A 13,718-nucleotide genomic window follows, 5' to 3' on the forward strand; every position below is an offset into this window, starting at 1 on the left:
TGGATTTCTAGCATCTGCTGGCTTTCTCATGTTCTGGATCAAAGCTATTGACCACTGAATATAGTTTGTTGAGTGCAGATTTCATGGTAGTCCAAGTTCACCAGGGTTTGAAGGCAACAGCATTCAATAACTTTGGAAAGGAAATCGGTGTTGTATGTTGGATGGTAGCTTGACGTGCTGAGAGCGGAATTTTTGAGTGAGGAATAAAAAGGAAATCTTTAAGAGCTAGTTAGGGAGATAGAACTATTTACATTATCAGTCATCTGAAAAGATCATTACAGCAGAAAATAGTTAAGTTGTGCATCAAAAATCAGTTGTTTTAAATAATAGTATTCCTGTAGATTCCTTCCAGCTGTAGTCTTATTCCTGATGCTGCAGTGATAGTAAGCAATCTAATCTTACTATGTTTTTGTTTTGTAGATACTGCTTTGCAGAATTTACAGGAAAAGGGTCAAGGTCTTTTAGACCAAATGACTTCCCAAGCTCCTTGGACATTTGGGAAAGATGTTTCTATTGAAAATAAAGATAATATAGAACATATTCAAGGCCTAATGGAAGATATGCAGCTTCGAAAGCAAAGGTATAATTTAACAGTTCCATATGCAGATTATAATGTCCCTCTATGTTGGTTGGGAACAAAATAATGCTTAAGAAATATTAACTTATGTAGCGGTCAGGTTTTATAAAGATGTATTGACAATAACCCAATAACTGACTGCATTTGTTGGATTTCCATCTAAATGTTTCAGATCTGAAGTTGAATTAGCTGCAAAAATAGCTTTGTAATTATGCTGCAGCTTGGGACAATTCATAGAAACATAGAAAACCTGCAGCACAATACAGGCCCTTCAACGCATAAAGCTGTGCCGAACACGACCTTACCTTAAAACTACCGAGGCTTACCCACAGCCCTCTATTTTTCTAAGCTCCATGTATCCATCCAGGAGTCTCTTAAAAGACCCTATCGTTTCCACCTCCACTGCCGCTGCCAGCAGCCCATTCCACACACTCACCACTCTCTGCGTAAAAAAAAAAACACTTACCCCTGACATCTCCTTTGTACCTACTTCCAAGCACCTTAAAACTATGCCCTCTCGTGCTAGCCATTTCAGCCTTGGGAAAAAACCTCTGACTATCCACACGATCAATGCCTCTCATTATCTTGTACACCTCTATCAGGTCACCTCTCATCCTCTGTCGCTCCAAGGAGAAAAGGCTGAGTTCACTCAACCTATTCTCATAAGGCATGCACCCCAATCCAGGCAACATCCTTGTAAATCTCCTCTGCACCCTTTCTATGGTTTTCACGTCCTTCGTGTAGTGAGGTGACCAGAATTGAGCACAGTACTCCAAGTGGGGTCTGACCAGGGTCCTATATAGCTGCAAAATTACCTCTCGACTCTTAAACTCAATCCCCTGAATGATGAAGGCTAATGCTCCATATGCTTTCTTAACCACAGAGTCAACCTGCGCAGCAGTTTTGAGTGTCCTATGGACTCGGACCCCAAGCTCCCTCTGATCCTTCACACTGCCATCATATTTGAGCTACCAAATGAACCACCTCACACTTATCTGGGTTGAACTTCGTCTGCCACTTCTCAGCCCAGTTTTGCATCCTACCAATGTCCCGCTGGAACCTCTGACAGCCCTCCACACTAACCACAACACCCCCAAGCTTTGTGTTTACTAACCCATCCCTCCATTTCCTCCATGTCATTTATAAAAATTACAAAGAGTAGAGGTCCCAGAACAGATCCCTGAGGCACACCACTGGTCGCCAGTCTCCATGCGGAGTAGGACCCGTCTACAACCACTCTTTGCCTTCTGTGAGCAAGCCAGTTCTGGATCCACAAAGTAATGTCCCCTTGGATCCCATGCCTCCTTACTTTCTCAGTAAGCCTTGCATGGGGTACCTTACCAAATGCCTTGCTAAAATCCATATACACTACATCGACGGCTCTACCTTCATCAATGTGTTTAGTCACATCCTCAAAAAAATTCAATCAGGCTCGTAAGGCACGACCTGCCTTTTACAAAGCCATGCTGACTATTCCTAATCATATTATGCCTCTCCAAATGTTCATAAATCCTGCCTCTCAGGATCTTCTCCATCAACTTACCAACCACTGAAGTAAGACTCACTGGTCTATAATTTCCTGGGCTACCCTTACTCCCTTGAATAAGGGAACAACATCCGTAACCTTTCAATCCTCCGGAACCTCTCCCATCCTCATTGATGATGCAGCAATCATCGCCAGAGGTTCAGCAATCTCTTCCTATGCTTCCCACAGTAGCCTGGGGTACATCCCGCCCAGTCCCAGTGACTTATCCAACTTGATGCTTTCCAAAAGCTCCAGCACATCCTCTTCCTTAATATCTACATGCTCAATCTTTTCAGCTTGCTGCAAGTCATCCCTACAATTATCAAGATCCTTTTCCGTAATGAATACTGAAGCAAAGTATTCATTAAGTACCTCTGCCATCTCCTCTGGTTCCGCACACACTTTTCCACTGTCACACTTAATTGGTCCTATTCTCTCATGTCTTATCCTCTTGCTCTTCACATACTTGTAGAATGCCCTGGGGTTTTCCTTAATCCTGTCCACCAAGGCCTTCTCATGGCCCCTTCTGTCTCTCCTAATTTCATTCTTAAGCTCCTTCCTGCCAGCCTTATAATGTTCTAGATCTCTATCCTTACCTAATTTTTTGAACCTTTTATAAGCTCTTCTTCTTGACTAGATTTACAACAACCTTTGTACACCACGGTTCCTGTACCATATGATCCTTTCCCTGTCTGATTGGAACGTATCTATGCAGAACCCCACACAAATATGCTCTGAACATTTGCCACATTTCTTCCGTACGTTTCCCTGCAAACATCTGTTTCCAATTTGTAACATCCCAGTGTGCAGTTGCTATGAGTCCCCAGTGGTTCTGATGACATTAACTCTTTCTTTTCCACAGGTACTGCCTGGTTTGCTGTTTCCAGCAATTTTGGCTTTTATATCACGTTCTGTAAAATGTACAGTATAATTGGAGCTGCGTGTTTATATTGGAATAGTATTGAATATTGCTGATAAATTACACATGCTGTAATGTTAATATTTCAAGTTAAATCTACTAAAATTGAAGCTGTTCAGGAAACTTATCAGTTAAATTCCATTAAAATGAAATTGGAGTTTATTAGCTGGTCAAAATATAAGAGAATAATTGCTTTATATGGTTAATAGCTTTTTGTTATATGGTTAATGGCTTCTGTTAGAAACATTGAAAACCTACAGCACAATACAGTCCGTTCGGCCCACAAAGTTGTGCCGAACTTGTGCCGAAATTACTAGGCTTACCTATAGCCCTCTATATTTTTCTAAGCTCTATTCTTCTGAAACTTATAGATGTGAAGATATGGTGGATGTACGGAGACTAAAAATGCTTCAGATGGTACAGCTTTTCAAATGTGAAGAGGATGCTGCACAGGTAAAACATTGAACTTGAGGTGATAGGTAAATTTACTGAATATCAAAATTGATTTTAGTTGATAATACCACATTACCCAGATGAGTTGTAAATTGTTTCTTTTATCTGCTCTTTGAAAAGGCTGTTGAATGGTTAAGTGAGCTTTTGGAAGCCCTTCTGAAGACACATGTTAGACTGGGAGACGATGCACAGGAAGCTAAAGTTCTCTTGGAAAAACATCGTAAATTTGTTGACGTTGCTCAGGTATATTTGATACACAAATTATTTTAGCTACTTTATATTCAAATAGGAAACAAACAAGATTACCTGAATACAGCACTGGCGATAATTAGCTGGTCAATAATAGAGCTATGAACACCAGAAAAACAATTTTCATTTATATAGTGACTTTATCGTGGAGAAAGCTCCCAAGGCACTTCATTGAGGCTTAAGAAAATCATGGACACCATTAAAGGAGGAGGTATTAGAAGGGGTGATGAAGAGGTGGGTTTTGAAAATTTTCTTCCTCCATTTTTCTAACTCGGCATTGTACGCCTGGACTTATCATTCTGGAATCCCATTACCAAATCTCACCATTTTTTTCAACTCCCTTCTTTTAAGGTCCTCTTTAAGGCCAATTTCTTTGAGCAAACATTTGATCGCAGCTTCAAATTTCCCCATTTCTTACTTCTGTGTCTTTGAAGTACCTTGGAATACTTTTTAATGTTAGATGCATTGTAAAGGATTTGTGGTTGGTTCTTACTACAGACACTGCACTATTTTGAAATTTTTTTTGTCTATCCAATTCTTGCTAAAAGAGTGAAATATTCTTCTGGTCATATTTTATGATATTGCATTGTTTGTTTAGAATTACAAGGTAATTACCCACCTTTGTCTCATGGTTGTGGAGCAATTAATTTGCTCTACATTATATAAAAGTGTATATTAATTAATAGAGTCATGCCTTTTGATTCATTTCTATTTTATTGTATACAGTGAAGAATCAACTCCACAATATGTTACCTGTATTGCACTATTAAGCCTTGATTAAGGACAATATGATGTGCTCAGGGTTTTTTAATGCCTTAGGTTCTGTTCATTGTTGCCTACTGTAAAACATGCTCTTGATACATTTCTTTGAATACTGTTTGAAAACTCCTGATTTTTTTTTTGCTAACTATTTACTTGAAATCTCTTAAATTTTGCCAGTTTGCTTTGGTTACAGGAAATTTGGTTATAATTGTAATAAATATTTTTTAAAAAAGCAAACATAAAAAGGCAGTAGAAGGGGGAAAAATAAGTTAAAATATTACAATCTTAACTAGGAACTGCAAGACAAAGGCATTTTTAATACAACTGAACAATGCAAAGAGGTCAAGGAGAGAATATCAATGAAATAAAAAGTGCACACGTAGGGCACCGTCAATCAGAACCATCAAGTGTCTGCTGCAGTATAAAGCGAAAACTAAGAATTGAGTTTCTATAAAAATTAACAAATGTTTCTTTTAAATGGGTGAAAATACATTGGATGTGTATAGAAATCATCCCTTTGAGTTATACGGAATAAGGAGTAGGGTGAAAAAAGAAGTGATGTTGATTACTTCGATACTCTTGCCAATTTAGCATACTTGAATTATTCTATGAAGTCTTGTAAGCTAATGATTTCTAAATAGCTAAATAGCTCACTTCAAAACTTCCCTGTTCCTGTTTTTAATGCTAATTTTATAAAATAAGTTAATATCAATTGTACCTTAAGTAACATACTGTCTTCTATCTTATTTAATGATACACTATACAGAGCACCTATGATTATGGAAGACAGTTGCTGCAGGCTACAGTGGTGCTCTGCCAATCTCTGCGATGCACCACAAGGTCCTCAGGAGAGACGCTACCAAGACTGAATAGAGTCTGGAAACAGTTCACAGTAACATCTGAGGAACGGATTCACAGACTGAATTTGGGTTATGCATTCAACTTAGCTGCTGAAAAGGCTTGTGTCTTATTTAATTTTTTTATCTTGGGTATCTGAATGCCCAATATGAATTCTATTTTTCTCATCCTAGCTTAATGACTGCCATAATCATTTAGGAGCATTTATGAGTTTAGCCAATGATTATTAACAGAGTGCTTATCTGAGTGGGCTTTATATCTGAGGCTGATTCTGTGTAATTAGAATTTCTTTTCTTGTTTAGACCTCAGCAAATGAGGTCTGTTGTATTTCCAAGCTATTGTGATGTTAAGACTGAAATTGGCTAATTAGCAACTGCTTGGGGAAATTTCTGCTTTACAAGAATTGGTGTTGTTATCATGCACAATCACTGACTATTCAAATTTATGCTGTGTGGAAAAGAAGTTGCAGTATTTGAGCTTTTAAGAAAGTGTTTTATTTCCAAGTGTTTGTGAAATTTTTTGAAGTTCTTTATTCAGGTAATGCTGGTCCAATCCCGTTGCTCCAGTTTCAATCATTTGCTGAAGCAGACAAAGCTAAGGCTACGTCCCACTACGCCAGATAATTTTGAAAACAAAGCTTTTTCTCTTCGTTTTGACTCTCTGTCCACACTAAAACAGCGTTTTCATCCCCCGAAAATGGAGGTTTTCAGAAATGGTCTCCAGAGTGAATAAATCTGAAAACGCCTATTATCCGTTGCAGTGTGTACGGGGTAACTGGAGCTTTTTAAAACCGCTATCATGACGTGCCGGAACAGATGGCGGCAGCACGGCATTTCATTGTTTTCTTCTTATAATTATTATTACTACTTTATTGTCGCCAAACAATTGATACTAGAGTGTACAGTCATCACAGCGATATTTGATTCTGCGCTTCGCAGAACCTAACTATTTCAGAACAGACGGCAACGAGACTGAAGCCAGAAGAGTTAGAAATGTACTCACCAAATACTTTGACCCATAGCTTACTGAATAAATAAGTATACTCACTTTGCCCTGTTTTCTGTCCTGCTTGTATGAAGGTGGTTTACCTATTTATGCAAGTACTTCTCTGACAATAGATGTGTAACAGCCTAATGTAACATTGTATGGAAATACAAGATAACACTGATGCAGACATGTTTTATACATTTAACAAGGTGCTTTATTAATGTAACAGAGTTGGTCAGTTTTTCAGTGTTCGTCGTCAGCCGGGTCATACTGTCCGTGAACTCCCTGTCGGTTGCCTCCATACGCTCAAGTATTTGTTTTTTTTTAGTTTTAGCGAGAGCCAAGAGCAATTTCTTTTAAGTTTTCTACTCTGTAACTGGACAAACGCGCACTAAGTATACTGTTTCTTCTTCGCTTGTTTTCTGTGTGTCCTGCGCGTGCCTAGTAGAGCAGCGGTCCCCAACCACCGGGCCGCAAAGCATGTGCTACCGGGCCACAAGGAAACAATATGATTTGGCGATAGAAGTCAGCTGCACCTTTCCTCATTCCCTGTCATGCCCACTGTTGAGCCATTACGCACGCGAGGTCATTACCCGCGCGTCATTCATGTCAGTGCGGGAAGAAGATCAACTCCTTGAGCTTGCAAATGACGGTGGGATGAAAAGTATGTTTGACATAACATCTCTGCTGGTATTCTGGATCAAAGTCAAGGCAAAATATTCTGAGATAGCCACAAAAGCACTGAAAACGTTGCTTCCATTTCCAACATATCTCTGCAATGAATGCTACGAAAACTAAATTGCGGAATAGACTGGACATAAGGAACCCCCTTTGAGTATCGCTGTCTCCCATCACCCCTTGGATAGGACCATCTTGTTGCAGGGAAACAAGCCCAGGGCTCCCACTGATTCAGCAATATTGGTGCGTTGCAATGATTTTATATGTTCAAACGGGGAAAATGTGTGCTGTGTGTTTAATATCCAAACGTTACTTAAAATGTTATGATACTATTGACTTACTTATATAACCATATAACAATTACAGCACGGAAACAGGCCATATCAGCCCTTCTAGTCCATGCCGAACGCTACTCTCACCTAGTCCCGCCGACCTGCACTCAGCCCATAACCCTCCATTCCTTTCCTGTCTATCTACCTATCCAATTTTTCTTTAAATGATAATGTCAAACCTGCCTCTACCACTTCTACTGGAAGTTCGTTCAACACTTACTTCAAGCTCCCCTGATAATTGACTTATCACTATATTCATGCGAGGAAAATATGCGCTGTGTGTTTAATATTAAATTCGTTAGATAAACCCTTTTAGAAATGAAATTGAGTTTATTAGCCACTTATCACCGACATTCCGGTCATGATTCACACCCCGCCCCCGAACAGAATCGCCAAAAAGGATTTGCGAGGGAAAAAATCGGCAGGTCACGACGTGTATGCGCACTGGTGCCCGCGCAAGGCTTCATGGTCATTGTAGTCTTTCTCTGGGTCATTGTAGTCGTTCTCTGGGTAAACACAATGTATTTGACTGCTACTCTTGTCCGTTGGCAACCCTACCCTCCCCCCACCCCGGGTGGGCCGGTCCGCAGTGCAAAAAAGGTTGGGGACCCCTGCAGTAGAGGAGATTCGCCCAAATATCCGTATTAGTGTGGACAGAGATATTTTGAAAAACGCTTAGTGTGTACGCCTGTTTATACTAGAAACCGGCGTTTTCAAAATTATCCGGCATAGTATGGACGTAGCCTAAGTGTAGTTTCTTCATTACATTTCTGTGAATGGAGTCTGTTAAATGACTGTTTGCTGTTGTTATCAGCTTCCATTAGTCCTTTCAAAGAGAATCAGCAATCTAGAGAATGGAAAGATGAGAAGCACATTTCTAATTTGCCTCATAAATACCCACTCCACTTGGGCAGAGAAAAGAAAATTTGACATTTTTCCAATGTGTCAGCTAATTTTTTTTATAATGTGTCCAATGTAAATGAAATTTCTACACTACTTTTCAACTTCACATTGCTAATTGCTGTTTTTTTTATTTATGTATTCAATTTTGTTTCTACCCAGTGCCATAACAGTGTCCCTGCATATATTGTTGTAATGTATTATATGTTTAATTATATTATGTCTTAGTTGGCTTGGTGCTTGAACATTAGCAAGTAGCTGACAAATTGACAAATTGAAACCTGGTGATAGACTATAACAGTGGTCTATAAATCATGTTGGGGTAGATTATTTTGAGCTCACCAATGCTTTGGGTTTATTTCCAGTGAAATTCTTGTTATTGTAATTTTGCAGCTGTGTAGTTCCTGAGATTCTTGAAGCCCCATTGCTGTAGCCACTCCATAAAGTTGTCTGTGACCAGCAGGCAGTCCTTTGGAGGTACAAACTGATAGACTGCTCTGTCAGAAGGCAATTTTCCACAGTTTGTAAATATCTATGATGAACAAGTAGCGTCACTTATCTTTCATATGAAGGTCTATGGGCCCCCCCCCCCCCCAACATTCATGAGATCGCCACGCCTGCCAATCATAACTTGCATGAAGCTGCAAGCAAGGCCAGACAATCAGAGAGATAGAATGAGGATGAGCTGATACACTCTAGCATGTCTTTCTCTTAAGGAACTGCCAACTGGCTATGAATATAATCTAGCCCAATACGTTTTTACAGTCAAGGAAACTTGAAAATACCATTTTTTAAGAAGTAGAAAATAAAATATAAAATTTAAATATCTTTCAGCTAACAAAGTCAACTGTATTTAATTATAAATTAGAAGTAATTGCAGTTTTACTCAGAGGACTACTACTTTACTTTGCAATTAACAACTTTTTTTTTCCAGATACTGAAGGATAACTCCCAATTGGAAGAGCAAACTGAAGCCTGGAAAGAACTTCTTGAAAAATTTGATGAAGTTGAAGCAACTGGAAAAACTTTATTAGATCGACTAACAGTGCCTGTAATTTACCCTGATGGGTAAGATGTTGTTTGTTGCTGTATCGTTCAGTTAAAGTGGTATTTATCATCTGTTGAACACTAAAACCTGTGGAGGACAGGGTAAATGTATTTATTTTTCTGATCAAAGTTTTTTTTTAAATAAAAGCCATTTTTAGATGGTGCTTATAATGTTTAAGTTCCAAGGTTCGTTACATAAAAGGACGGAAATAGTTTAAATAAACAAATAAATCAATGGTGGGTCATTTCGGAAGAGCAGTGAACGTAGAAATTTTGTTAAATTTTTTAAGCCTGCTAGAGAGCAATTTCTCAAATACAGGACCAAGACAGCTGTTAAATCAGCCAATAATGCTAGGTGGAGGAAATGGAAAAATCGCCAGACTTTAGGAACTAAAGCAAGTTGGAGAGAATAGAAAATATTTTGCAAATATAATGTTGGCAGACCGATGGAGTAACTAAAAGAAGTTATTATAAAAATTGTATTTGTAGTTGGATAACAAGTGCAGTTCATTATATACAATTTAATGTTGAAAGTTTAGAACAGGAAACTTCAAAGGTTCAAAGGTATAATTTGATGTCAGAGAAATGTATACAATATACATCCTGAAATGCTTTTTCTTCGCAAACATCCACGAAAACAGGGAGGTGCCCCAAAGAAGGAATGACAGTTAAACATGAGAACCCCAAGGTCCCCTCCCAGCACCGCCCCCCCCCGTGTGTAAGGGGCACTGAGCAGCAATCCCCCCCTCCCCCCGGCAAAAAAAAAGCAAGAGTCAGCACCGCCATTGAGCACTCAAGCGTGAGCAAAGCAATAGCAAAGACACAGACTTGCAGTTACCCCAAAGACATAACAAAGAACTCGCTGGTTTACGATGTTAAAAGTCCATTATGTTGCTTTTTTTTGGGCTCTGTGCCTGAAGATTGCAAAAATCCCGGGTCTTCGGACCCACAGCAGTAGATTTTCCAACTATCCCGAAGACACACTGGTCTCCTGCCATGATACCGACCCTTGATCCGCCCGTTTCCAGAGCCCCGAGGTCTTAGGCCTCCAAATCTGAGCCGGACCCTCAGGCCTGCTGAACCCTTGGCGTGCTGAACAATGGCCAGTCCTGAAACCCCGAGAACGGGTCCCATTCCGGCAAAGAACCGAAGTCAGTGTGTAGCTCCGGGTCAGGGTCTTCAAAAGAACCCTGAAAGGGAAAAATAAAGATATTAAAGTTGGAAATAGAGCTGCTTCCGAAGATGCAAGCAAAGGAGTCACCGTTTAGCGCAATCGCATCTGCTCTCAGGATGAGGCTTTTCAGTCTAGGACGAGGGAGATGTCTTCCTTTTTTAAAGAAAGGGGCTTCCCTTCCTCCACTATCAACTCTGCTCTTAAACGCATCTCCCCCATTTCACGTACATCTGCTCTTACTCCATCCTCCCACCACCCCACTAGGAATAGGGTTCCCCTGGTCCTCACCTACCACCCCACCAGCCTCTGGGTCCAACATATTATTCTCCGTAACTTCCGCCACCTCCAACAGGATCCCACCACTAAGCACATCTTTCCCTCCCCCCGTCTCTCTGCATTACGCAGGGATTGCTCCCTACGCAACTCCCTTGTCCATTCGTGCCCCCCCATCCCTCCCCACTGATCTCCCTCCTGGCACTTATCCGTGTAAGCGGAACAAGTGCTACACATGCCCTTACACTTCCTCCCTTACCACCATTCAGGGCCCCAAACAGTCCTTCCAGGTGAGGCAACACTTCACCTGTGAGTTGACTGGGGTGATATACTGCGTCCGGTGCTCCCGATGTGGCCTTTTATATATTGGCGAGACCCGACGCAGACTGGGAGACCGCTTTGCTGAACATCTACGCTCTGTCTGCCAGAGAAAGCAGGATCTCCCAGTGGCCACACATTTTAATTCCACATCCCATTCCCATTCTGACATGTCTATCCACGGCCTCCTCTACTGTAAAGATGAAGCCACGCTCAGGTTGGAGGAACAACACCTTATATTCCGTCTGGGTAGCCTCCAACCTGATGGCATGAACATCAACTTCTCTAACTTCCGCTAATGCCCCACCTCCCCCTCGTACCCCATCTGTTACTTATTTTTATACACACATTCTTTCTCTCACTCTCCTTTTTCTCCCTCTGTCCCTCTGAATATACCTCTTGCCCATCCTCTGGGTCCCCCCCCCCTTGTCTTTCTTCCCGGACCTCCTGTCCCATGATCGTCTCGTCTCCCCTTTTGCCTATCACCTGTCCAGCTCTTGGCTCTATCCCTCCCCCTCCTGTCTTCTCCTATCATTTTGGATCTCCCCCTCCCCCTCCAACTTTCAAATCCCTTACTCATTCTTCCTTCAGTTAGACCTGACGAAGGGTCTCGGCCTGAAACGTCGACTCTACCTCTTCCTACAGATGCTGCCTGGCCTGCTGCGTTCACCAGCAACTTTGATGTGTGTTGCTTGAATTTCCAGCATCTGCAGAATTCCTGTTGTTTGAGTTTTAAGAAGTTTGGTTTATGAAGATTGATACGAAGAATTTTAGAGAAATAATTAAAATAACAAAATAAAATAAATAAAACTTTTGACAGTTTAAATTAGAGATATCTGACTTGCAGAGTGCATACTGTGGAGAATTTGTTGGCACAGTAAAATGTCTAATTCTGCATGTATACCCTATCGTGTCATGGTTCAAGTCCAGGTAATCTTGTTTTGTTACCTTGATATGAACCATAACACAGTAGGGTATAAAATCGGATTAGATATTTGGCCCATCATCTTCGCCATTCAATCTCAGCCGTTTTTTTTCAACTCCACTCCCCACTTTATTCTTGTAACCCTGCAATTGATCAATAACTCTTAGTCAATGAAAGGTGGAATGGCTGAAATACTTAAGGCATCCTGGTTTCATTCCCATTAGTCAATGAAAGATGGAATGGCTGAAATACTTAAGGCATCCTGGTTTCATTCACATTTTATTTTAATGATTCTGCTTTATTTAAATTTAAATATAATATTTTAATTTTCCAGAACTGAACAATACTTTGGAAGTCCAAGTGACACGGCCTCTACAGCAGAACATATTCGTGAAAAAATGAGAGTGGTTAGCCAGAAGAAGCCAGAAACTCTAGAACCAGTCTCACATGACAGTTAATGAATCTTTTTTTATGGTTATTCGGAGTACAGAGTCACCTTTCTAGTGCAACGCTCAGTTATTAAAACTTATTTTACATATTATGCCACCATCTTATACTGGAAGTGGATCCAAATCCAGGTATACATACTAAGAGGATTGATTGTGGACCTTGAAGCAATTTTTGAAAATTAATGTGCACTGTTGTGCATTTGAAAATAAGGCTGATACCTCTGATGCGCATTATATATCTACAATTATGGTACAACTGTATCTGCCATGTCAGGAAGCAGTCTCATTCGTGCATATTCTGCAGCTTGCAGTTGACTAAAGGCCATTGTCAGCTTTGACTGTAGAAGCCATATGGATGAATGCTGCAATGATAATAAGATCTGAGAAATACGTAAGAGTGAAATATGAGACATTGCACTGAACTGAATTCTTACTCCTAGAGCTTTACAGTCCTGTCAACTATTACTTTGGTGGTTGGCAAAAAAGCTTAGTGGTGCTATAAAATCTTTTAGAGTGTCCATGCACTAAGCAGTTACCTTTTATGTTCTTAGACAGGTTCTGTGGAACTTTTAGGCTTTTAATATACCTGTTAGTAGATGTTGATAAAATGTTTCCCTTGTAATTATGTCTAATTTTTAAATTTTTTCCAAAGTTGCTGCTTTAGTTTGTGCCAATAAGAAATGTATACTTATTGCCTATGATGTATTTCTTCATTTTTTAAACATAATTTGTTTTGCATATTATACTAATTACATATTAAATGATAATTGTGGATAATGAGCTTTAAAATATAAATAAACAACTGTATTTGTTTTGAAAACCAATTTTAAGCAGGAATTTTGCATTAGGGATTAAGATTCTCATCCTTGCAAAATAAAATCCAACATGTGCACTGTGTATTGCTGATGTCCTTCTCCTTCGTAATAGAAATGGGATTCTATTAATTCAGAAACCTGTATGGTATGAGGAACCTGTATTGCAATGTTCTCAGTTGAGCTGTAAATAGACAAATGATGTCAAATGTGGATTATACTAAGTATGAGGAAAGACAGCCAATGGAGACTGAACTAGACAAAAAACATTACATGAATCATGATTTCAACACAATGAGAACTAGACAAAAACATTAGATGAATCATGATTTCAACACAATGAGAATATTAATAGGAAACCTGATACAGCTGACGTCTAAGTTGAGGTCAGAGGTCTCTTGCATAATAGAATGAGGATGTGACTGTTGAGGATATCCAGCCAAATGAGTTGAAATCATTAATGGACAAAGTCATACTCTA

At 39.9% G+C, this 13,718-nt stretch overlaps 1 protein-coding gene across 3 annotated transcripts in view; it reads left to right on the forward strand.

The window, feature by feature from the left end:
- Nucleotides 1-13,323, forward strand: part of sestd1 (SEC14 and spectrin domains 1) — a 146,320-nt gene extending 132,997 nt beyond the window's left edge. For all 3 annotated transcript variants that reach the window (XM_063052066.1, XM_063052064.1, XM_063052065.1), the window contains exons 14-19: nt 421-580; nt 3,393-3,474; nt 3,595-3,717; nt 5,252-5,443; nt 9,175-9,308; nt 12,312-13,323. In XM_063052066.1, coding sequence (XP_062908136.1) covers nt 421-580; nt 3,393-3,474; nt 3,595-3,717; nt 5,252-5,443; nt 9,175-9,308; nt 12,312-12,435 — 815 coding nt within the window. In that variant the 3' untranslated portion in view covers nt 12,436-13,323. The remainder of the gene's footprint in view (nt 1-420; nt 581-3,392; nt 3,475-3,594; nt 3,718-5,251; nt 5,444-9,174; nt 9,309-12,311) is intronic.
- The last annotated feature ends 395 nt before the right edge of the window (nt 13,324-13,718 follow it).

The sequence above is a fragment of the Mobula hypostoma genome, chromosome 6, assembly GCF_963921235.1.
Source record: "Mobula hypostoma chromosome 6, sMobHyp1.1, whole genome shotgun sequence".
Classification (NCBI taxonomy): domain Eukaryota; kingdom Metazoa; phylum Chordata; class Chondrichthyes; order Myliobatiformes; family Myliobatidae; genus Mobula; species Mobula hypostoma.